The sequence below is a fragment of the Petaurus breviceps genome, unplaced genomic scaffold (assembly GCF_028583685.1).
Source record: "Petaurus breviceps papuanus isolate PSGF00001 unplaced genomic scaffold, PetGlider_PUasm1.0 90823, whole genome shotgun sequence".
NCBI lineage: Eukaryota > Metazoa > Chordata > Mammalia > Diprotodontia > Petauridae > Petaurus > Petaurus breviceps.
The window spans coordinates 23766395-23793105 of record NW_027187352.1 but is presented as its reverse complement, the minus strand read 5'-3'; the positions used below and the strand labels follow the sequence as shown (position 1 = coordinate 23793105).

The following is a 26711-nucleotide window of genomic DNA, read 5'->3' as shown; positions in this document are numbered from 1 at the left end:
TGGGCTATATTAAAATGAAGGCCTGAGTATCTCTTAGATAGGGAAAGTATTTCTATACCAGACCACCCCTAGCTTTAGGTCATCAATTCAAAGAATGTATACCCTTTTCAATGGGGGGGGGGGGGCAGGAGGAGGCTGAGAGTGACCTCTGGATGGGGAAATTATCTCAACTCAGAACCAGTACCCCTCCTTAACCTATCTAGACAAAAGGACCCAAGCTACCCCACCCTAGATTAAATTGATTGCAAGGTTGGGTGGGGTCTGACATAGATCTAGGAGAGTCTATATTATCAGTGATGTCCTTCAATAAAAGGGAACTTTTTAAAATAAGGAATTTAGGGACAGCCTCAGAATCTCCCTAAGATATTAGTTATTAAAAATCATTTCTCACAAAGGTCTGCGTTAGCTCAACATAAGGAGAATTTCCTAACAATACACTTGTCTAAAAATCTTATGGATTGCCTCTGCATATAGTGAGAACTCCATAATATGCCTTAAATACTGGATGACCACTGGTTACCAGGGTTTTTAGATTAGATTTGTACAATAAATAGTGGTTTGTCTCTGAGGTCTCTTCCAACTTTGTATCTATGATTTTCTGAGTTGATCCTCAAAACAATCCTGTGAAGTAGAACATACATTATTATTCAGTTTTACAGAGAAGATAAAAGTACAGAGGGGACACATGTTTGCCAAAAGTCAGATAATTGGTAAAACCAGGACGTTTGTCTTTTCTCCACATCCAGTTCATATATGTATTTATTAGATGTGTATTGATTACATTCCAAGTTTATTTTTCTTAATGGTATAATTCAAGAAAATGAACCTGATAGAAATTAGGTTTAGCTACAAATAAATGCATGACAGGGATCCTACAAATTATTGAGATATGTTTTGCAACTATGAATAGGGAAGAAGAATTCATGACTAAATAAGGGATAGAAAGGATGACAGAAATAGTGGACAATTTTGATTATATAAAATAAAAAAAATGAATACAGCTACAATTAGAAAGTAATTGGCAAAAAAGTCTGCAGCAAGTTTCTCTGATAAAGATCTAATATCAAAGAATAATTGATATGAAAATATAGGAACAATTCTACAACAAGCAGATGGACAAAGTACAGTAAATCCTCAATTTTCATAGGGATAACATTTCTACAAAATTGTGTGAAAGTAAAAAAAAATGTGAATATGGATATACTGAACCTATGGGAAATATGGGGTTAAGTACCATTGACTGTGAAAAACTGAAATCTTTCATTAGAGAGTGCTGAAAATATGCTCTTCTGCATATAATTATTTATAACAAAACATTAATTCAGATATGTACTTTTCCTAACATAGTAATCATGAAATAAAATACAGTACACAAAATAAAATTGGTAACATGCTAAACATTTTTTTCTTGCAAGTAATTCCCTAGAATTCTGTGACCCTTTTGTGCTAACTTCTCAATTAAAAACAAACATTGATTTCAGACAACATTCACTTTTCATAACACAAGAAATCTGTAGTGACATAATTACTTTTCTCTCTTTTTTTTTTTTTTCAGATATAACTAGCAGCCAAGGGGGGCTATAGACATTTTGGCACAAAGTTTATCTAACATCTTTATTTTTGTACTGACTCACATCACTGACTTTGCAAGCTTGGGCTTAGAGTCCAAGTGGTGATGCATAATTGCGATACAAAATTTAGTTTTTGAGTTTTAAAGGCAAACAATGAAAATATGCAACAAACGGATGGGGAGTTCTTTACAATGGTGGGGTGAAATGCGCCAGTGAAGTGGCTAGCAGGATACCAGTCACTCCACAAATGTAAGCATATCATGCCTCTCAATTTTTTTCTCTACTGAACATAGCTGTAAATATCTGCAGCCCTCCACAGGAGAGTGAAAATGAGGTTTCTGATAAAATCAAGTGAATGCTTGAAGTCACAAAAGTTTAAAGTGCAAATACTGAGGACTGACTGTATATGAACAAGCATTTCTCAAAGGAAGAAATCCAAGCAATCAACAGTCATATGACAAAATGCTTTAAATCACCAATAACAAATGCAATTTGAAACAACTCAATGGTTCCTTATCACATCCATTAGAAAGACTCCTTTCCAAATAAGGAAAACATTCTTGAGGTTTTGGGTATACAGACAGGCACATTAATGCATTGTTAGTGGAGCTAAGAAATGGTTCAGTAGTCTTAAAAAGAAATTTGGAATTGTACACCAAATGTCACTAAACTGTATGTAACCTTTCACCTTATAATTCCATTACTTGGGTTATACAATAAAGGAATCAAAGAAAGAAGAAAAAGACCAATACATTAAAACACACACACACACACACACACACACACACACTAACCATAACTACAGAGGAATAAGTATGAAGCACACCACCCACCACCTGACAAAGAGAAGGGGGTCTCAAAGTAAAAACTGAAACATATTTTCAGATATGGCAAATGTGTGGATTTATTTTGCTTGAATGTTCTTATTTGATATAACTGTGTTTTCCTCAGTGGGGGAGGAGATAAAGTAGGTGGACAACAATACAAAAAAAAAGAGGGTTATTTTAGCATGTAAAGGGCACAGTGGATAAAGTGCCAAACCTGGAATCTGGAAGACCTAAGCTCAAATCAGGTATCAGACATGTTCTAATTGTGTGACCCTGGGCATGTCTTTTAATCCTTTTTGCCTCATTTTTCTCACCTGTAAAATGAGCTGGAGAAGGAAATGGCAAACCATTCTAGTGTCTCTGCCAAGAAAATTCCAAATGGGGTCACAAACAGTCAGATATGACCATAATGACTGAACAACATAGTATTTAAAATGCACATAAGAAAATTGAAGGAGATTCAGAAGAAGACAGACAAGGAGAACAGATTTTAAATCAATGTACCGAAATCATCTAATTTTGAAAAGAAATGCAATCTGTACATAACAGGGATTTATGGTTTCACAGGCAAGTCTATTTTTTCTAATTTTCTTTGTATATGGAAATGCTTATGTCTATCAATGTTTGTCAGGTTCAAATTAACAAAAAAGGTAATTTAAAAAAAGAATCCAAAGTACATAAGTGTATTCAAAATGCATTCTGAAATGTGATCTACCCAATAATTTTACACCATTTACCTAGTACTTTTGTGCCAATTAAGGACAATAGCATATGGTGTGCCTCACTCCAAAGCACTGGGAAGCAACCAAAGGTCATCAAGGAGACTGAACTTAGAAATGCTTCACTCACTAACAAATAAGTTCATTCCTAACAGCTCAAGTAAACGTCCCAGAAACATGTCACCTACTATGTGCTCTCCAGTAGTCTCTTCCATTCTCTCAAGTCTTAAGTGCATTTACAATAGGAACCCAAGGCTTAGCCCTTTTCATATGAATTCAATGATTAATTTATTGAATAGAAATCAAACTGAGGCAGAATTTCAAAGGAAAAAGAAAACCCCATGATCAATTCAATGTTATATTGTACAATTACTGAATTATTTCTTTTTGTCTTTTCCCCAAGATGGTAGATTTCTTGAAGGCAAGTCCCAAGTCTTGTCAATCTTTCTATCCTCCCTAATCCTTCACTTTGTCCATAAAATAGTGATAGTATAAATAATAGCTAGTTTAAGGTTTGTGAAGCACTACACATGTTATGTCATTTGATCCTCAACAACCCAGAGAGGTAGGTATTATTATGATGAGGATGATGCCATTTTATAGATAAGGAAATTGAGCCTGAGAGAAGTTAAGGGATTTGCCTATGTTACACAACTACCAAGTACCTGAGGTGGGATTTGAACTCAAACCTTTACTTCAAGTCCAGCACTCTTATCTACTAGATCACCTAGATTTCCATATACATACAGTTCCAGGAACAAAATGTATGTTCTTGATAGATATTCTAGCTAACTGACCTCTTCAGAATTTTCATTTTCAGAAATCTATGTAAAAAAAAACCAATAGGATCAAAGAATATGTAGGTTTATAAGGAATTCCAGAGATGAACTGGTTCAATCTCTTTACAGATGAAGAAACTAAAACCCACAAAGGGCAAATGATTTGAACATGGTTAAAGTCAAATTAAAAAAAAAATTCAAATGCAGTGACCTTTCCATTATACCATTCTCCCCAAAGTGGTGAAATGAAAAGAACATATGCTCTGTTACTAGTTATATGATCCTGGGAAAATCACACTATCTTCATGGGATGCATTTTCCTCTATTCTAAAATACTAGACATTGTAGATTACATGATTTCTTCAAGCACATCTCATGTTCTTTGACATTTTATGGTGAATCCATAAAATGATTTCATTATGACATATAACCTCTGATGAATTTCATCTAAATCCAACAAACAAATAACTGACTAATACATATGTGCTAGAACCTGGAATTAAACAGACAAAAACAAAACTGTCCCAACCTACAATGAATTTACATGGTTGAGGGGAGGGAAGAGGAGAAATACAACATGTACCCAAATAATTACAGAACAAGAAAAACTGAGTAGGGAGAAAACACTAAGAAATGGAGGTTTCAGGAAAGGCTTCATAGAGGAGGTGGTTACTGAATGGAGACTTTGAGAAAAGATGAAGATTCTGAGAGGTAGAGATGAAGAGGGAATATATTGTAAGCATAGGGTACAGCTTATGTAAATGCATGCATGGAAGAGATGGACATTGGGGTTCAAGATCAGATAGAAATCTAATTTGGTGGGAAATAGAATGTATGAAGGGGAAGAATATGAAATGAAGTCTAGGTATTTCTATTTCAATTTGCCTACCCTTGGAATTGGACACCAGGCTTTCTGAAGCAATTTTTATCTTTGGGTCCCCTGGTCTGAGGAAGATAAAAGAAATGCTCATTAAAATTATAGGAGAATGGAGGGGTTTTTCAATTAATGACTAGGGGAATAAATAAATCATGAGGATGAATAGATGGCTTTCATAGGAAAGAAGAGCTGAGTAGAAGGTAGCATTAGAGAAGGGAGAGGAAGAGGCAGAAAGAGTTTAGTAATATACCATTTACTAAGTCAACAAATGAATGGTAATGTTTTGATGATTCCTATAATCTAATCCAGTGCTTAGCAGAGTGCCTGGAACATAGCAGGCATTTAATACATTTTTATTGATTGGCTATTGAAGTGAAGGGAAAAATCTTTAACAAGATGAGGATATATGCAGCAGAGGAGAGGGTCGAGGACTGTAGCACTAGAATTTGGGGTGGCATGCCTCCAGATTGGGAGAAAGGATGCCCCTGAAATGACTTTACATGGAGAAGGAGGTATGGCTTTCCAGCGGGCAAGAGGACATTCATGGTTGGTTTAGTTTAGAAAAAGCTTGCTAGGTGAAAAGAAGTCCTCTCTTGGAAGAATGTTGTGCTTCTATGGACAGCATCTCACACTATAGTGAAATGATATGGGGGTTCTTAGGGGACTTCAGAGTGTTGGGTAGGACAAAGAGTCAGAGAAGGGATGATATTGCCCTTGGGAGGGACATTGGTCATGGTGAAGAAAGAAAGTGGTCCTGTCTATTTCTATTTCTAAATCTAAAATTCTTTGGCCAATAAGTTTCATAAGAATGTGCTTCATTACTAAATGAGGAGTTATCTAGTTACTTGTCCTGCTGGCAACTATCTAATTTTCTAAGTTGTAGAGAAGGTGTTGTCCTGCATTGGGAAAGAGAGTTTCCTCAACCACCCTTACACTAATGAAATTATATTTTCAGTCTCTTATTTCCTGTGTATAGGATATAAAGGGATGAAGAAATGTGTCTGAGGATTCTGACAAGCAGAATTTAAGGTATCAGAGGAAGGGGATTGAGAACAAAGTATGTATAACAAATTGATTAAGATGGCTAAAAACAAGACTAGAAAGATAAAGAAGCTGTGGATTTTTCATTCTACCAAAATAAAGTACATTTCAATTGTCTCTTGGTGTTAAGAGAAAATCATATGTAAAAAGACTTCTACATTCCAAAAGGAAATCATGTAATAGCTAAGCTTTCAAAACACCCACTGAACAAAGATTGCCATAAATCACCAGGTTATAAGCTCTCTTTATAAGACATTTGATAAAAAGTGATAGTCTAGTTCTGTTTTTATAGTCAGCAGGGAAAAAGCAGAATTATTTACCTGGTGGTAAAGTGTCACATCAATACTGGAATTGAACAAATCAAACTGAAAAGCAACTAGGCTCTCTCATATTTTGAATGCCAGAAAGATTTTCATTTCCCTTGTTATGATCAGTCACTTGAACTCAGTCAATTGCTAGGACATCAGCTGCCCTCTGACTAATATAACAATGATACAACTTAACAAATTGTTTTGGGGATGTTAGTTAATATTTCAAAAGTTAAATATGATAAACACTGACCTACTCCCCCACCCCTTCCCCCAAGACAAATGCATGTTATTAAATTCAAGCATAATCTTAAGGAAAAAAACCCCCTCAAAGTTCAGTAGCGGGAGCTAAGAACAATGAAAGATTAAAAAAAAAAAACACAAAAGGACTTCAATGATCATTAATAATTTATAGATGAAGAAAGAGACTAAGAAATGAGTGACTTGCCAAATATCAGTGCAACAATAAGTGAATGAATGGCAACTGGTACCCAGATCTTCAGGCTCCAAATTCAATGTTGTACAAATGATGTAAAATGGTATCATAAAACAATATTGCTATTACTTTATGTACTATTCTTTTGGTTCTGCTAATTTCACTCTTCATTATTTCATGCAAGTCTATCCATGTTTTTCTAAGATCATCAAGCTCATGATTTCTTCTAGCATAGTAGTATTGACCTATGGCAGAGTATTCCAAGTTTGTATTGTTCTGATCAGTCATAGTTAGACACACTGAAATTTGACTCTAGCATAATGTCATTTTGGTCTTCTTTGAGAAAGGATAACAACCATTCCATCACAATCATATAATACAACTTCTTAAGCCATTCAATTTACAGGCATCCCTGCAATTTCCAGTCCTTTATCACCACACAAAGAGCTACTATAAATATTTTAGTAAATGTAGTTTCTTTTGCTTTTTCCCTAATCATCTTGGGAAACAGATCTAGTAGTGGTATTTCTGGGTCAAAAGGTATTATTTTAATATTGTTTTAAAAACAACTTTGAGTGACTAAAGCATTTTGACTATTATAAATACCCAAATTAACTACAAAGGGCATATGAAGAAAGCTGCTATCTGCATCCAGAGAAAGAAGTATGTATAGAATGTTAATACATGTGTTAGTGTGTAGACATATACATATACATTTTTGGGTCCAATGGTAACCATCTCTAGGGCAGGGAAGGGACAGAGAAAAAAAGGGAAAAAAAGAAAGTTACGTGATAGCTTTATAATATATTTAAGAGGCATAGAAAGTTGTACATAATAGATTTGCAGCTTCATCATCTTTTTTTTCTATCATACTGTTATAGAAATGCTTGTTTTATTTCTTAAGTTCAGAATAAAATAGATAACTTTTTAAAAATGGCACTATAAGGAGTGAAAGTTAATGTAGATAGAATTTTTTTAAAAATTCAAATATTTCTCAAAATGATAGATATTCTCAAGGTTGTTCACAATGTACAAATATTTGTTCACTAAGTATAAGCAACCACATTCTTCCTTTTCTTAAAAAATAAATAGAGAAAAGAAAAAATAGGCTATAACTAAAGATATCCTCAGAAGCTCACACAGGAAGGATTTTCCCTCTCTTCCCTTTCTTTTATTAGTTGTAGAAATGTAGTGATTTAGATATTTGAAAAGAAAGACTCAGATTTGAAGAGCTAATCCCCAAGGAGGTACATTATCTGATCAATACAACAACTCTCCAGTAAGCATTCTGAGCTAATTTCATAGCCTATAATAATTATCTATAGACAAGACTATTTAAAATCTGAGGAAACAAAAGTATTGTGAGGGTGGAGTTGAATAAATAGGCCACAAAGACAAGATCTCTGTTCTTCAGGCAAGGTTTGGGGTAGAAATTGGGCAAGATATCAATCACCGCCTTTTCAAATTGAGTTTTATAATAGTTTAGCAAACTGACTCTGGCAGTGGTGTTTCTGATAGTGATAACGATCAATTGTCAGGTGGGTGGGGAGTAGAGATATTATAATTGTTATTTATCAAAAGGCTCCAGTATTCACACAGGTGAAGAAAGATTGTGTAACCATCATACCTCAATTTATATGGTACTTTACAATTACAAACATTTTAAAGTACATTATTTCACTACAAGCCAATGGTAAAATGATACCTGACATAGAAAAGGCATGTATTATTAAGTACTTACTGAATGAACAAATGAAATAATATAGTATTTTTAATAATAATAATTTTAATATTTTAATAAAAATAATTTAGTATTTTTATAATATAGCCTTTTAGGAATGAGGAAATTGATATATACACATATATACACACACAGAGAAAAGGTTAAGGGTCTTACCCAAGTAAACCAGTTAAAACTGAAATTCAGTTTTTTTCTGACTGAGTCTGTTGCCTTTTCCATTACACCATGGAGTCTCCACTATCATACCCACTAAAAGACAGAATAATTCCTTTCTTAATGAAAATAAAAGTAAGTTCCTTAACATGTTTTCTATGACTTCACTTGTATTTGATTCCCTCGTAATTGATATCATACTGCTTGTTTTCTAAATGGGTGGGAGAGGGGCCAGAGGGAAGGAAAGAATTTGGAAATCAAAATTTTTAAAAATCAATGTTGAAATAAATGAAGTATTTTTTAAACTTAAGCTACTTAAGGGTAAAGACTGTCTTTTGCCTCTTTTTGTATCCCTAGCACTTGGTATAGTATTTGTCAGATAGCAGGCATTTAATAAACATTTATTGATTAATAAAGATAGGAAAGATGAGACAAAGCTATAATTATTTGCTGATGACATGATGATTTACTTAGAAAACCCTAGGGAATCAGCAAATAATAGCTTCAGTAAAATTGAATCAATTACTTAATAAATATTTATTAAACACCTATTATGTATTAGGCACTGGGCTAAGACTACAAAATAAATCCACACAATTCAAAGAATTTTTACATGTTAATAGCAAAATCCAGGAGACAATAATAAAAAGGAAAGTCCTATTCCAAATAATTACAAAGAACATAACATATTTGGGAACTAATCTATCAAAGCACACACAGTACCAGTATAGAATAAATACAAAATGTTCACTTAAGCTGGAAGAATATTCAGAGTTTATGACTATCCCTTGATAATACAATAAAAATGATACATTACCAAGTTAAAGATTTAATGCTATGCCAATCAAACTACTAAAAGGATACTTTACAGAGATGGATAAAGTAATAGCAAATTTTATTTGCAGAAACAGGAGAACTAAAATATCAAGAGATAATGTAAAAGAAAGATAAGAATAAAGGGGAAATAGAACTTCTAGATCTCAAAGTACATAGAAAAGTGATAATCATCAAAATTATTTGGTATTTGCTAAAAATAAAGAAAAGTAGACCAATAGAAAAGACTATAGACCACCATTTTATACCATATTCTACAATAAATTACAAATAAATATATGACTTGAACATTAAAGTTGTTGTTCAATTGTTTTCAGTACATCCAACTCTTTGGGACTCCATCTGGGGTTTTGGCAAAGATAGTGGAGTGGTTTGCCCCTTTCTTCTCCAATTCATATTACAGATAAGGAAAGTGAGGCAAAGATAATTATGTCACTTGCCCATGGACACTCACCTAGTAAGGGTCTGAGGAAAGATTTGAATGCTAGAAGAGGAGTCTTCCTGATTCTAGATCCAGCACTCTATCCACTGTGCCACCTAACTGCCCTGAACATTAAAGACTATACCATTAAAAAAAAATTCAAAGAGAAATACATGACATAATTTTCATAGCTATGGCAGTGATTCTTCACCAAAAAAAGGGTAGATACAATTACAAAAGAAAAAATATAGGATTTCAAGTTTATAAAGTGGAAAAGTTTTTGCACAAACAAAATTAATATTGAGGATAAAAAAATAAGTGGTCTACTTAGAAAAAAACATCTTTATATCAAATACTTCTAAAATTTCATTATGCATTTGTGTGTATATTGATATATCTATACACAACTCTACACATACACACACTCTTACATACATATCATATGCAGACACAATCAACAGAATTATAAGACTTAAAAAACTAACCCCAAAGAAAAATAGCTCAAAAGATATAAACAAACTATTCTTAAAAGAGACTATTAATAACTATATGAAAGAATGCTCCAAGTCATAAAAAAATAAGAGAAATAAAAATCAAATCAACTGTGAGGCTTCATCTTGCACGGAACAATGGTCAAAGTTTGAGAGATTGTGGAAAGACATATTAATGTATTTGGTTTGGCACTGAGAGTTTGTCCAACCATTCTGGAAAGCAATTTGGAATTGTAAAAAGCAAGTGATAAAAATATCTATATACTGTAGCAGAGATACTACTTCTATGCTTATGACTTTACAAAAAGGCTTCAATATATATTAAAATACACCAAAATATTTATAGCAGCACTTTTAGTAGTAGTAAAGAACTGGAAACAAAGTTGATACTCAACAAGTGGGAAATGGCTAAACACATTATATATTATGTTAATGTGAAATAGAATATTAATGTGGCATAAGAAACAATGAACAGTGAAATGAAGAAGCATGGAGGGAGGAAACAAACTTTTACTAAGCACTTACTATGTTTTAGGCACTGTGTTAAGCATGTTACAAATATTATCTCTTTTAATCCTCACATTCCTGGGAGGCAGGTGCTGTTCTTATGTCCATTTTACAATTGGGGAAACTAAGATAGAAATTAAATGATTTGCCTAGGGTTACACAACCTGTGTAGGATATCTGACTTGAATGCAGTCCTCTACCTATTAAAGCCCTTAGGGGAGGGGAGGAGAACAGCAGGGAGTATCTGGGAGGATTGAGGGAAGAGAGGAGAATGGAGGAAGGGCTGAGAAGAAATGGATAAGTTCCTGAATCCTCTTTCCTTTATATACCCTCCCTTGGTCATCTCATCTCTTCTCATGGGTTTAATTATTTTCTCTATGAAATTATTCTCAGGTCTATGTATCAAGACCCAGTGTCTATCCTGATCTACAATACTAGCTACATCCTGATCTACATTACTAGCTATTGGACAGCTCCAACTTGATGTTCTATGGGCAGTTCAGACATAGAAAGAACAAAATGTAATTTATTATCTTCTCTCCCCCATGCTGGGTAGGCAAGGAAGAATATAGGGATCATACCTGTAGTTTTATGAATGTAGGGAACTCCTAGACATGGAAATACCGTGACTTGGTTAGAATCACTTAGATCCAGTATGAGTAAGAGGTTGGACCTGATCCTAGGTCTTTCTAGCTCTGCCTCACAGTTGAAGGAGAACTAATAGAACATGCTTTTTCAGTCATTATTTTCAAAGTTCCAGTTAGAATGTTGGTGAAAAAGAATAATGGTTTGTTGACTATCACACCATTGTGTTTACTAGATATCTCTCATGGGAGAAATTTGGGGTAGCAATTTGCACAAGGAGTCTCATCCCAAGGTCAATGGTCAATTGATGTCAATGGAGTGAGGGTACTCAGAGTAACTCCTGTGGAGATATTATTTCTTGAGAAAAGTCGAGGTCAAAGGCAGTTCATAAAATTAAAAAAAAATAGCTATAATTAAATTATACTTTGTCCTTTCTTCATGGTACTAGGAAGTAAGAAGTACCAGTATTATCATCCTTATTTTTCAAATGAGGTTCAAAAAAGCTAAATTAGCACAGATTAAACTATCAGATTAGTCAACACCAAAGGATGGAGCCCTTGAAGGGATAGGATAAAAGGATAGGATAAAAGATAGCCTCTGGTAGGGAGTTGGAGGTTTATGGCTCTTAGGCTGTAAAATTCCCAAGAAGAGGGAAGTCTGTTTGAAGGTACCCATGTGGTGGACCCAGAAATTGTAAGAGTACCAGATGTCAAAGTGGGGAGACAGAGAAGCACCAAAAGTAGAGGTGAAGGAGGGAGAGGGAAGAAGAGATGGAAGGTTTTTTTTTTAATTTCATGATTTTGCCACTGATTAACTTATTTAGTAAAATAAATTATTTTTATTCATAATTCATTCTCTAATTTTCTTAAACATTGTATGATATTTGCAATGCATTTATTTTTATTTTTAATTAAAATATATGAGAAGAAATCACATAGGAGTTCATCATTAGATTATCTAGGGAATTTTAATTGCTTTATTGAAACTTTTAATAAGTATCATTCTCCTCAAAGAAACAACTTTGAATTCTGTAAACAACTGGCTATATAAAAAGGCTAAGATTATGCAACTGATCTGCTGTTCAAAGTTCTATTCAATGTCAATAAGCACTTTTAGATAGATATGCTGACTAGGCTGCTACTCTAGCCTGGAGTTACATAATGCATTTGTACAATACCACCTGTCAATTAACTTCTCATCAAACCTCACAGTTAAAGAATTCTGATAAACTCATAATTTTAACACACAAGGATTACAGAAAGGGGGATGGGAGTAGAGCTCAATCGTAAATTAAATTTCTTCTGGCTCAAAGAGGTATTTTATTTATCATGAACTGGGCTGACTTTAAATCTTGGGATTTACACCTAAAAGGTTTTAGAATTTAGGGATCATGTCTAACATTCTCATTTTACAAATGGAGAAACAGGCACACAGTGGGAGAAATGGATGACTCAATAGTCACCAATTACTGATCAAAGAGATATTTAATAGAAGAATCAAAACAGGAAGCAAGGTCTAAACTGGAGATCTAATGATGTATTTGCATCACCAATGCTTAGCACAGTACTCACAGCACATAGTAGGTCCTTGATCAATGCTTATTGACTGTGACTGCTAGCAGAGGGATGAGCAACCTCTCATTTTCTGAACTGTGTCTCTATCTTAAACCAATTAAGCTAAACTTGCTTTCAAATAATGATCTGATATCATTTGGGAGTAGGGGGGCTATTTCTCATATCCTAATAAGAATCTGCATTTGTTATCCTGGCAAGAATTTGTATTTAAAACCTTATCTGTAATTGGGGAACCAAGAGATTATGACATTAGAAAATAACTGCAGACCTCACTGTTACAGTAGGCAGGTGGAGGGCTGAAGAAATGGAGCTCATGCTTCAGACTTAGACTGTGTTTCCCTAAGTCCAGCTTGGTTCATTCTAAATTGAAGTCAATTCAGTGCAATTCTTTTCAACAATCATTAATTAGGTGCCTACTGTGTGCAAGGCACTGTATTAGGTGCTAATCAAACTATCAGGCTGTTCTATCCCAGATTTAAGATGTATATGAGGGTACTGAACTAAATAATGATAACGTAGCATTTATATGGCACTTCTCTTTGCATATGCCAGCTTACTGAAGCTTCATACAGCCTTGTGGAATTGGTATTGAAGGTAGTATTAATCTTATTTTGCAGGTGAAAAAGCTAAGGTTTAGAGAAGACAAGCAACTTTACCATGGCCACAAAATTAGTCACTGTAGGTGGTTGAATATGAACTTAGATATTTCTGCGACTAAAGTCCACCATTCCATTTATCTGCAAGGGCCCTTCCTGAGTTAACTTTCTATGGCTCTGAAAGTCTGTAATTTTGAGTCACAGCCAAGAAGATATCCCAGGAGAAAAAGAGAGGTACTTTGGAATTTTGGTATTTTTACTTAATGTTAAGTACCATCAATAAAAAAGGATTTGAGCACTAAAGGCTCCTAAAAGTCAAGGAAAAATTCCTGCTCCCTTTACTCCCAATTAGGAAAACTGGTTGAAAGAGATCTGATAAGCGTCTGCAACGACCTGGAGTGCTACCAATACGCAAGAAAGCAAGATGCCATGCACACATTTTCATAACCCCAAAATATTGGTGCTAAAAAATGTATCTGTGAATGCAAAAAGGGCCTCTGAGTGTGTGTGCTCCCTAGGTATGGCATCTACCCTAGGGTATTCCTGAAAAGCAGACTGGGCCTCGAATGCACAGGTGCTAAAACCAAGGGAGCTCCCTGTGGACTGCAGGGGTGAGGAGCATCACGAATTCAGAGATAGAATGGGCCGGCTTCAGGGATAGTCGCCAAGGCCCAGGATGATGGCAGGCATGCCCCAAATCACACAGGTGGTGTGGAGCCAGGATTGGAAATGAAGCACTCTGACTCTACCACTATACGATCCCGCCTCCCAGAAGAAGCACTATACAGCCATGTGTAATTACTAATTCTTTGACACTAGTAGCTCGGGAGAGTTTAAGGATGCAAGAATTTCCTTTGGGGGGCAAAGAGGGGAGGGAAAATGAAAGCCTGCAACTGCCCGGGTATAAGCCAAGGGCTGACTCTCCCTTTCAATCCCTAGATAGCCCTTTCCCCTACTTTGCTTCCCAAGGATCAAGAAAGAGGGTGAGCCCCAGGGGATGATGGGGGAAATGGGACCCGCAGCCCAGCGGGGGAAGCGTTCTGCCTGCAGGCGCCTACCGAAAAGAAAGCCGAGTAGGAAGAGGCTGACCGCTACCCCCAGGGTCCCCGCACACAGGCGGTGAGGGTTCCTGCGCAACGCCACCTCCACGGAATTCTGGAGCGGGGTCCACATTGTCCTCCTCCTCCTCCTCCTTCTTCTCCTTCTCCTCCAATCTTCCTCCAGGTTCTCCGGGGGGTGGGGCAGCCGCAGCCGCTGCTGATGCCAAGGGCCTGCCCGCACGTTTCTCCCGCTCTCCTGCACTCAGATCCTCCCCCTCGCCTACCCTGCCCCCTTCTTAGTGCGGCCAAATTCCTTGGAGAAGCGCCTGGGCTTCAGAACCAGTTGGCCTGCGTGCCCGCCTCTCCTTTTGCTACCGGGGGTCAGTCTGGGCGGAGACTCGGTGCTTAGAAAAAAAAAGACACAACCTTTCCTGGTCTTTCCATCCTTTAGCCCATCACAGACCGACTAGAGGACTGGAGGCAACCCGCCTCTGAAAAAGGCGGAGTGATCCGACTGTTGCTTCTTAAGGAGGAATCCAAGCATTCTAACAAGTGGTAACATAAAAAAAGCAACCAATTCGTGAAATTGCCCAAAGCTCGCTTTAAAAAAAAAATCCATATGTATGGTTTTAAATCATCTTGATTTCGGCTCTCTTGATAAAGGTGAGAGCCCTTGCACTCCTTTCCTTTTTGTTCTTTATACCCAATCCTCTCTCTCCCATCTTCAGCCTTTTGCCCTCTCTCCACTGCCTGGAATGCTCTCACTCCAGGGTTACACCTCTTGCAATACCTAGCTTTCAAAACTCAGTTTACGCATCACCCTCTACTTGCAGCTTTTGCTGATTTTCCCAGTTTCTAGGGCCCTTCTTCCGTAAACTACCTTGGATTTATTTTATATGGATGCAAATGCATATAAAATATTCTTTCTCCCCACGTAGAATTTAGCTCTTTGAGAGCAAAGAATGTTTCATTTTTGGTTTTGTTCTCTAGAGTCTAGCACATAGTAGCATAGATGCTTGATGAAGGATGGCTGATTAATTGTTGATATATTTCTGCACTGAAGTAGGGGATGGAATAGGAAACTACCCTAGGTATGGGAATTTTCATAGTGCTTTAAAGTTTGCAAAGCATTTTTTTTTAAATCACACAACTCTGTGGTAAATATCTGTTATCCCTATTTTACAGATAAGTAAATCGAGACTCCAAAAAGGGTCATTAAGCACTTAGTGTCATATCTGGGAATCAAACTTTGGTCTCATAACTGGATTCCCTGTGGTCTGTCCACTTAAAATACTCTACCTCTAAAGAGAGACTCCTTGCAGGACTGCCATCCAAGTGTTTCAACACAGCTGCCATGTTCCTGTTTAACCTTTTTTCCAAGCTAAGTAATCACTAATCCTTCAATCAATTATTTTATTACATGCTTTCTGTTACTTTCCTCACAACTATAATTCCCCTCATTCCTGGTCAACTTCCCGAGCTGCTTTCAGATTAACTTCAGTTTGGATCCTCTCAAGATCCATTCCAGGTCAAAGATTTTGTGAAATATGTTAGGAGAGTAAACTAACTGGTGGGAGAATCTCAATTCATTAATTCAAGAATCTTTACTTCAAGGAAGGAAATCTCATTTCTTGCAGGAGGCTTTTCCAGGTTTCTTCCATCCTCTTAAGAGCTTAGTAGCAGAGAGATCCTATTCTTTTGTCTTCCAGATTCAAGAAAGAAGACACATGATTCTAGACTCTCATCTGGTCTCTGAAGGGAGGGAAAGACTGTGGGAAGAAGCCAACAGTTCTCAATCTTGTCCCTATCCCCATCGTACTTCTCTCTTTCTCTCTGTCTCTGCCTCTGTCTCTCTCTCTCCCCTTCTCTCTTTCTCTGTCTGTCTGCCTGTCTCTGTCTCTCTGTTTCACTTTCTCTCTTCCAATGGTATGACTTATTCACTCTGTTTTGTTTCTTATATAGTCTCATTAGTATAATTTATCTGATTTCTGTTTGCTATGTTGGATAAAAATAACGTTGTTATTTGCTACATGTATATTCATCATGGAACTAGTATTTGGTGGGAAGAGAGTCAAACCTTGGATATATAGCTGGGCTCCTCTTCCTCATTAAGGAAAGTAATCAGGAACCCATCTTGAATTTAAGAATTACTTTCCTTAGACTAACAATATTGGGGGAAGATAGATATTTCTTCAGCTAGGTGGCACAGTAGATAGAAAGTCAGGTCTGGAGTCAAGGAGATCTAAGTTCAAATATGTCCTCAGACACTTATTAGCTGTGTGACCCTGGACAAGTCACATAATATTATTTGCCTCACTTATCTGTAAAATGAGTTGGAGAAGGAAGTGGCAAACTACTCCAGTATCTTTCCCAAGAAAACCCTAAACAGGGACACAAAGAGTCAGACATTAATGAAATGACTAAACAACAAGAACAATATCAACAGATATTTCTATCCCAATACTGTTTCTCTAAGGAAAACAGAGTGGCAAGATTCTGATTCCAGTGTCCTACTCCTCTCCTGGCAGGAATCAAATTCTTTCTCAGAGAACGCTGGGTAGAAGAGACTCCTTGTGAGTAGCATGCAGACAGATCCATATGGACACACATCATATATATGGGCATCATACACATACATACTCCTTAGTCTTACTTTACTTTTACTTTACACTTACCCTCACTGTGTAGTCAAAATAAGAAGAGAAACTGAACTGGGAAAACATTTTTGCTGAAAATTTTCTCTGATAAAGATCGTATATGTTAAGATATATAGAGAATCTATGAGTCATTCCCCAGTATATAAATAGTCAGAAGATATGAATAGACACTTCTCCAAAGAAGAAATTCAAGCTATAAACAAATATATGAATAAAGCCAAATCACAAAAAAGTTCTAATTAAAACATGGATTTTCTATCTCACATTCATATAATTTTAAAAATATGGCAAAGAAAGGAAAATAATCATTGTTGAAAGTGTTAAGGATGGTCAGTACATTAATCCACTGTTGTTGGAGTTGTGAATTGAGCTATTTTGTAAAGCAATTTAGGAATGAACACCCCAAAGCCACTAAACAGTAACACTTTGACTCAGGAATATCTCTACTGGGCATATGTCCCCAAAGATCCAAAACTAAGGGGAAATATCTACAAATACAAAATGATTTGTATAGGAATAATTTTTATTGTGACAAAGCACTAGAGCAAAACAGCATGGGGATTTGAGATGGAATGTCATGTGTGGAATAGAAAGAAGACCAGTGTGGTTGGACTACAGAGTGAATGAAGGGGAATAATATATAGTAAGACTGGAAAAGTAAGCTGGGGCCAGTTTGGGAAAAGCAGTTCTAAATACCAAATAAAAAAGTGTGCGTTTCATCCTGAAGCAAGTGTCACCAGTGCTTATTGATCCAACATGTATAAGCATTGAAGATCTCTAATGAGGGAGAATCAATTTTCTCCCACTTTTAGTCTGTTCTAATTGTTAAAAACAGTTTTTTCTTATATCAGTCTTTATTTAAAATCTCAAGGCTCATGGACAATAAATAAACTATACACTCACATGGAGTATTGGTTGAGTAGGACTTAGGAGGTCAGGTCCTGTTGTAAGGAGCTGCCTTTCTCACTAGCTTAACATGACCTAATAAACATGCTAGTCCCTTTTGCCATTTTTTTTTTTTTCACTTTTCTCTGTTCAGAAAACTGACAAGAGTAGAGCGGACAAGACCTGTATTCTGGAGGGGACAGATTGGGATTGGGGGTCCTTATATATGCACAGTATAGTCCTCCCAGAAATCAGTAATGATGACTGGGATAGGAACAAATGGAACTTGCAGGTACTTGTCTCCAGGTTTCTTGCCCATTTGCCCCAAGAGATTTTTTTTAATGGACTTTCTCCAAGCCAGAAATGAAAGCAGTTGGATCTATGATAGAAGCAAATGGAGAAGGCTGACCTTCGTGCTTATGTGACTCAAGAGAGAAATTCATGGATAATTTTTCAGAACTCTAGCCTTTAGTGTAGAGGAGTGGAATACTTTGTACACAGTGTAATTATGGAATCTACTCCTCTTGTTAGAGAAGGGAGATTTCTTGGGCTGTATCACTTTTGGGGAATGTTCTGAAAGTAGCATCATTGATCAAAAATTCAGAGACCTTCTAAAGAAAAGAATTCCTTGAGAAGTATTCTTATATAATTTTGATCCTGCCCTGTTTAAGACTGATATCTTCTAAATTAAACTCAAGTATAAAAATTTAGTTGCAGGGCAGCTAGGTGGTGCAGTGAATAGAGCACCAACCCTGAAGTCAGGAGAACCTGAGTTAAAATTTGACCTCAGACACTAAACATACACACACACACACACACACACACACACACACACACACAAACCAGCCATGTGACCTTGGGCAAGTCACTTAACCCTAATTGCCCTACCTTTCCCCCTCCAAAAAAGCAAAAAAAAAAAAAATTCAGTTGCTACCACATTAACAAATTTAGGCAAAGAATAACATTAAAACAACTAAATATTTAATCAGAATTTAAATGGAAAGTAAAGTAACAAACTATATCACACACATTCCAAATCAATATCATTTAATTCCCATAATTCTTCTTCCTTCTGAGTAGCCTGGGAAGTGATTCCATCCCAACTTAGTACGTCAGTAGTGAAAGCAGATAGACTTTTGTAGTTGAAATAGTAATGCTTCAGTAGGGATACATCACCTATTCATTCTTTTTTCTCCCCTGAGATTATTGGCCAGTTTCTTTAAAAAAAATACAAAGAAAAAGATTGCATGTGTCTTTTTTTTTTTCATCACTATCTCTTCATAATGATTCTCCCCTTGCCTGCAGTGGAGTGAGGAAAACCTGAGTTCAAATTTGACCTTAGACACTATCTGTGTGACCATGGGGAGCTCATTTAACCTCTGTCTGCTTTGGTTCCCTAAACTGTAAAATGAGAATAATAATAACACTCTAAGGGTTGTTGTCAGGATCAAATGAGATAATAAATATAAAGCTCTTAGCACAATGCCTGTCAAAGAGTAGGCACTATTTAAATACTGGCTATTATTAAAAATATTTTATTGCTATATTTTGTTTTTATATCATCTATGTCTTCTACTATGCCTGTTCCCAGAAAGTTATCCTTTATGATAAATTAAAAATGATGATGATAAAAAATGAAAATTGTGCAAAAAATAATATCTAGTATATAAAAAAGGTCTGATATTAGTTTTTTATTTTTTATTAATTTTTATTGTTTATAATTGATTAATTAATTAATTTTCAAATGCTTTATTAACTTCTGATTTACATCGTTTATTTCCACCAGATTTTGAGTTACAAATTGTCTCCCCGTTTTCCCCCTACCCACCGCCCCAAAATAGCAGTTCCACAGGATATCCCCTCCTCCAATCTGCTCTCTCCCATATTTTCTCCCATACCCCTTTTGACTTTTCCAGTGGATCTCTATGCCTCAGTGCCTGTATATTTTATTTCCAAATTACATGTAAAATAGTATATATGTATATATATACATATATATTTGAATATTTGATTTTAAAACTTTGAATTCCAGATTCATTCCCTTCCTCCTTTGTCACCCACCCTTACTGGGAAGATAAGCAGTTCAGTATAGGTTGCACATGTGTGGCTAATGCAGAACAATAACATAGTAGATATATTGTAAAAGACTGACTATATTTCCCTCCCTCCTATCCCACCTCCCACTTATTCTATTCTCTACTTTGATCCTGCCCCTCTTCAAAAGTGGGTGCTTCCAACTTCCCTCACCCCAGCCTGCCCTGCCTTCCATCATCCCCTCTCTCATCCCCTTTCCCCCTTCTCTCCTGTAGGGTGAAATATCCTATTTAGTGTGTATTTCATTCCCTCCTCAACCAAAATTCAATGGGAATAAGGTTGACCCATTCCCTTTTGCCTTCCTATTCTTCCCCTCCATTGTAACCATTTTCCCTTGCCTCTTCTATATGAGATAGTTTACCCCATTCTGTCTCCCCCCATCTCCTCTCATTATATTCCTCCCTCACCTCTTAATTTCACCTTTTAACAATCATCCCTTCCTGTTAAATTGGTCCTGTGCCCTCTATCTATGTATACCTGTAAACATATATACACACATTCACATATGTGTTCATATGTCCATATACCCTCATATATATATTTCTATTCCCTTCAACTACTGAGAAAAGTTTCATAAGTTACAATTATTGTTTTTCCATGTAGGAATGTTAATAGTTCAACTTTGATAAGTTCCTTATGATTTCCCTGTTTACCTTCTCATGCTTCACTTGCTTCTTGTATCTGAATGTGACATTTTCTATTCAACTTTGGTTTTTTCAGCAAGAATGCTCGAAGATCCTCTATTCCACTGAATGACCATATTTCCCCCTGAAACATGACACTCAGTTTTGCTGGGTAGGTGACTCTTGGTTTTAATACCAGCTCCTTTGCCCTCCGGAATATCATATTCCAAGCCCTTCGATCCCTCAGTGTAGAAGCTGTCAGATCCTGGGTTATCCTGATTGTGTTTCCACAATATTCAAATTGTTTCTTCCTGGCTGCTTGTAATATTCTCTCAATCTGGGAATTCCAGAACCTGGCTATAATATTCCTAGGAATTTTCTTTTTTGGGATCTTTTTCAGGAGGTGATCAGTGGATTCTTTCAACCTCTATTTTGCCCTCTGGTACTAAAACATCAGGGCAGTTTTCTTTGAGAACTTCCTGGAGGATGATTTCTAGGTTCTAACTTTGATCATGGCTTTCAGGTAGTCCAATAATTTTAAAATTATCTCTCCTGGATCTATTTTCCAGGTCAGTGGTTTTTCCCATGAGATATTTCACATTGCCTTCTGTTCTTTCCTTTGTTTGGATCTGTTTAACAGCATCTTGATTTCTCATAAAGTCATTAGTTTCCATTTGCTCCAGTCTAATTCTGAAGCAATAATTCTCCTCAGTGAGCTTTTGAGATTCTTTTTCCATCTGGCAAATTCGGCTTTTTAAGGCATTCTTCTCCTCATTGCCTTTTTGAGCCTCTTTTGCCATTTGAGTTAGTCTATTTTTTAAGGTGTGATTTTCCTCAGTCAGGCTGTTGACTCTCATTTTGTAATTTTCTTTCATTGTAATCATTTCTTGTCCCAATTTTTCCTCCACTTCTCTTATCTGCTTTTTAAGGTCTTCTATGGCCTGTAACCAGCTCGTATTTTCCTTAGAAGCTTTTGGTGCAGGAGTTCTGACTTCACTGTCTTCCTCCTGTTCCATGCTTTGCTCCTTTTTGTCCCCCAAATAGGAGTCTAATATTAGAATCTTCTGTCTGCTTTGTTTCCTTTGCCTGGTCATGTAGCCCCTCAGTCACTTGATCCCTGGGCTTTTTGCCACAGTAGTACTCTGCCACCAGACAGGGGAGCTTTCTTCCCAAATGCTGGGCTTTTCTCAGCTGTCAGAGGTATTAGATGGGTGCCCTCTCTGAAGTCTCCACATGCTCTGGCAAGCTGTACACACACCCCAGGACCTCCACCCTACACTGTAATCCAGATCCAAGAAGGTTAAATCAAGAGAAATTACCCCTCAGACTGGTGCTTGGTTCCCCTACACTCTGCAGTCTAGAAGCTGAAGTTGCCACATGGTGCTGGCTGGCTGTGCCAGTGTCTCAGTGGCTTCTTGTCCTGGGGGCAAAAGCCAAGCACTCCCACTTACTGGGTCCCAAAGTCTAGACTGCACTGACCTCTCACTTTGTCCTTCATATCTATATGTTGATAAATCTGGAAACAGCCACAGCTGCTGCTGATCTGGAGTTGCTCCTGCCCGTGGCTGGTCAGGCCTGCCCTGGGGCTAAAGCCTTGGTGTGGGGCTGGGCTCGGCTCCTAGAGCACTGTGCTGGCTGATTCCTGCCGGCCTATCAGGCTGTCCTCAGTGGGAGGTTAGCTTCTCTTTGTCATTTCATGGACTCTGCAGCTCCAAAGTTTGTTTAGAGTCCCCTTTTAAAATAGATCGGGGATGGTGGAAGTTGGAGCAGTGGGGAGGTCCTGCTTCTACTCTGCCATCTTGACTCTGCCCCCAAGCATTTGATATTAGTTTTTTAACTTATGGACTCCTTTCTCTGCATCTGTGAAGAGAAATTAGGGAGGTGTCTTCTATCTCATTTGGGGACCAAACTTATTTATTATAATTTTTCAGCACTCAGTTTTTGAGCATTTTGTTGTTTCTGTTCCATTTTTCTTTTTTACATTGGCAAAGCCATTATGTATATTGTTTTTCTTTCTCATTTCATTTTTCATTGGTTCATAAGAGTTTTCTATGCATCTCTGTATTTATTGTGTTATTTTTTATAGCATAATAATATTTCATTACATGTAGGTACTGTGATTTGTTTAGTATTCCCCAGTCAATGGACATATACTTTGTTTCCATTTCTTTGATACTGTAGATAGTACTCATCTAAATATTTTGATTTGTGTGGTACTTTTTTCTTTGTTTTGTTTATTTCTTGCTTGATTCCTTTTTGTTGTGGATCTCCTTGAGGGCATATAGCCAGTGGTAGGACCTCTGGGTCCTAGGTATTTCATGTACTTTATCTGCATAATTTGAATAGTTGGACAAACTTACAGCTTTATTCAAAATGTAGAACTGTTCCTAACTTTCTAAAACTCCTCTAACACTAATTGTTCTGATGTTTTATCACCATTGCCTGCTTTGCTGACTGTGAGATGAAATCTCTGAGTTCTACTATGTGTATTTCTCTTATTAGTAACATGAAGCATTTTTAATAGTTTATAATATATATTATAATAATTATATAATTATAGTTTATAATATATAATATAATAATAGCAGTAATAGTTTGTAGTTATTTTGAGAGTTATCGTTTATATTCTTTGACTACTTCGCAATTGGGGAAAGGTTTGGAGTTTTACATATTTCTGTTAGTTGCCTAAATATCTTAGATATAAGACTCTTACCAGAAACATTTTATGCAAAGATTTTTCTAGTCAACAACTTCTCTTCTTTTTTTTTTTTTTTGAGGGGTGCAAGGGTTTTATTTCTTGTCATTCTGGAAATAAAGGGTTAGGGAACATAATTTACGCCTGGCGGTATTTCACAGCACAGTGCTTTCTCCATGATGGCTTCTAGAAACGTTCTCTGGGAAGGAAGGGCTCAGGGAGCACAGCAGGCCCGCAGCCTCAGGCCTCCCTACTGAACACTTGACGAATCCTTTCAGGTCTTCCAGAAAGTTGATGTATTCCTGGTGCTCTAAGGCCGTGCTGAGCTCAATCAGCTCGTCTGCGAATGTGTTGTCCACTCCCCGGTCAGCCAGGAAGTCCATCAAGTGATCATACAGGGTCCAGTCCAAGGAATCTGTGTTGAGTGTGTAGTTTGTATCCTTCCAGTCAGATTCACTGGTGGGCTGAAAGCTAACTTCCCGGGTGGAGAAGATGTCACTCTCATCTTCTTCTTCCTGTCCAACCTCATCCTCTGGATAGTGGCAGTCCAGCACAAGGGCCTTCTTGGTATCATCCTTCACAACCTCCACCACGAAGTTCGGGGTTGATGTAAGTTCAGGCTCTTACTGTTCTTGGGTTTTCTGTCCCTCTGGGGGCTCATCATCGAATGTCGGTGGGATACTGTTGTTAATATTGAATGTGACTGTGATCCTCTCGCCAGCTACTCTCCGGACTAACTTGGCTTCTGCCCCTTGCACACCCAGCTCCCAATCCCCAGACATCTTGGGGAGGGATTTGTGTTTCTGGATCTTCCTCTCCTCTTTAATTTCATCTGTCAGGAATTCGGCAAAGGCCTTGTCCCCCTCCGTGTGGAGCCCCCCGCACGTGCACGAACACAGACCGGGCGCGCTCCAGGAGCGGCTGCAGGAGGCGGGGGCGCGCGGGGCCCTGCCCGCTGGCGACTCCTCCTCCCAGGAGGCCTCCAAAGGCGCGGGTGGCGGCGGCCAGGGCGGGGCGCAGCGCTGGGAGGGCGGCGGGGCGCAGGGCCCGGGCCGCAGAGCGCAACAGCAGGGGCAGCAGGAGCGGGGCCATGGCCGACACGCGCGGAACGGGGCGTGGGAACAACGCAACAACTTCTCTTCTTACCCTATTTGTGTACATTTTATTCAGGCAAAAGCTTTTCAGTTTCATATAATCATAATCATCTATTTTATGATTTGAAATTGATTCCTTCTTTGATTAGGAATTCACCTTCTATAGTGATTCAAGGAATGTAATCTGCTTCTCTTCTATTTTTTTAAATGGTATACTCTTAGTCTTTATGTCATACATTCCATTTTGAATTTATTGTGGAATACTATATAAGATATTGGTCTAAACCTAATTTCTGCCAGATTGCTCTTTGTTTTTTCAGTAAATCTTATCAAATAAAGAAGTATTACCTAGATAAGGAATACTTTCTGTTTTATTAGATATAGGGTTGCAAAGTTAAATAATTTCTAATTCTTTTTTTTTTTTTTTTTTTTTGCTTTTTGCAGGATAATTGGGGTTAAGTGACTTGCCCAAAGTCACATGGCTAGTAATTGTGTCAAGTGTCTGAGGCCAAATTTGAACTCAGGTCCTCCTGACTCCAGGGCCTCTGCTCTATTATTCACTGCACCACCTAGCCACCCCTAATCAATTCTAATTCTTTAATGTTTAGACAGGTCTTTAAAATTACTTTAAAAATTTTTAACCAAGGCAAAAATGCTTTTGATTATTACTGAGAAAAAAATTTTTTTTGAGGTCTGGAAGTATCATTTCTCCTTCATTCCTACCTTCTCCACACTATTTATTTATTTATTTTTTGACGGGATCTTTTGTTTCCCAAAGATAACTTTGTTAGTATTTTGTCAACTTTTGTAAATTTTCTCTTTGCTTTTCATTGGTATAGTTCTAACATAAGTTAATTTTGTTAGCATTATAATTTTTAATATATTGACATTACTCAGTTATAAGCAATGAATAAATATTCTTTAAACTATATGTTGTTTTTTAAAAAATTTCTTTAAGGAGCAATTTGTAATTCTCTTTATTGATACTGAGTATGCTTTGGTAGATTTCCTCCTAGTTATTTTATGCGTTCCACAGTTATTTTCAATGGGATTTTCCCTTTCTATCACTGTCTGCTGGATATAGACATGCTCTTAATATTTGGGAGGGGGATATTTTGTAGGCTGCATTTTTACTGAAGCAACTAATCTCAATTACTTGTTTTACTTTTTCTGATTACCTAGCACTTTCCAAATATATCGTTATGTAACCAGTAATTTTCTCTATATAATAAACTCTATATAAATGTTAATTGTATTTTTTTTAAGTTTAGCAATGAAGAAAAGGAAAGACAGTACCTTGATGAAATTAAAGACCCAAGGGAAAACATTTAGGATTGGGCACATCTCAGGGCACATCTAAGGCACATCTGAGAAGATGCCACTGGTGCGGGAGATTGAAGGTATGTGAGGGCTAAGGGATGGTTAACCTTTCTGGGATGAACTAGCTGTCGTATAAGGCCCAATCTCATCAATGTACAGATAAGGAACCTAGTATACTTGAAATCCATCTTTAACGTGGAAGTGCTAACCTCAGGAAAATAAGGCTTTTGGTTCATTAGAAATAAAAAATTAAGCTGGAATCTCTCTTCGCCTTTCTTTGTCTATTACTTAGTACTTTGGGAATCTTTCCCATGGACTTCCCATGATCCAGGGCAGGTATTTTTTTTTCTCCCTCCTCCAAGGAGTGATGATGATCATTCACACATTCACACATGAGTATAGGTATTGCCTAGACAATAATGAGACTGGTTTCAAATCTTTGGAAGCCTTTTGTTGTTGTTTTTGTTTTGTTTCTTTTCCTTAGCATATGCTGTTCAATGGGGATTCTAGGATGAGTGTTTCTATCTTCGTTGTTAAGTTTGTGGATTCAACAGGATGGGAGCTCCTGGAGCTGAGTACTGTTTGCCCAATGGGGGGTGTTCCTTGCAGATATTTCAGTGTTCTCAGAGGACAAAATGATAGTGACCGAAGGGTGAGCTCAAACAAAGCCCTGACTTGTTAAAAGATATAGAAATTAATTGGATGCTCAGGAAGTAGAGATATGAGCATGTTTTTGTTTTTGTTTTTTTTAGCAGTTTCACCAAGTATTCTGTATTTCAATATTTGAAATAATTTTCCAGGAAGTACTATAGTGTACCTGAAAATAAATATAGTTGGAATGCC

At 37.0% G+C, this 26711-nt stretch overlaps 1 protein-coding gene and 1 pseudogene across 1 annotated transcript in view; both read right to left on the bottom strand.

Annotated features, from left to right (window-relative positions):
• Positions 1–14970, bottom strand: part of LOC138148357 (glutamate carboxypeptidase 2-like) — an 89158-nt gene extending 74188 nt beyond the window's left edge. Inside the window, exon 1 of the mRNA XM_069071050.1 lies at positions 14519–14970. Coding sequence (XP_068927151.1) covers positions 14519–14633 — 115 coding nt within the window. The 5' untranslated portion in view covers positions 14634–14970. The remainder of the gene's footprint in view (positions 1–14518) is intronic.
• An 8602-nt stretch (positions 14971–23572) lies between these two features.
• LOC138148412 (complement component 1 Q subcomponent-binding protein, mitochondrial pseudogene) lies at positions 23573–24546 on the bottom strand (annotated as a pseudogene).
• Between the last annotated feature and the right edge of the window lie 2165 nt (positions 24547–26711).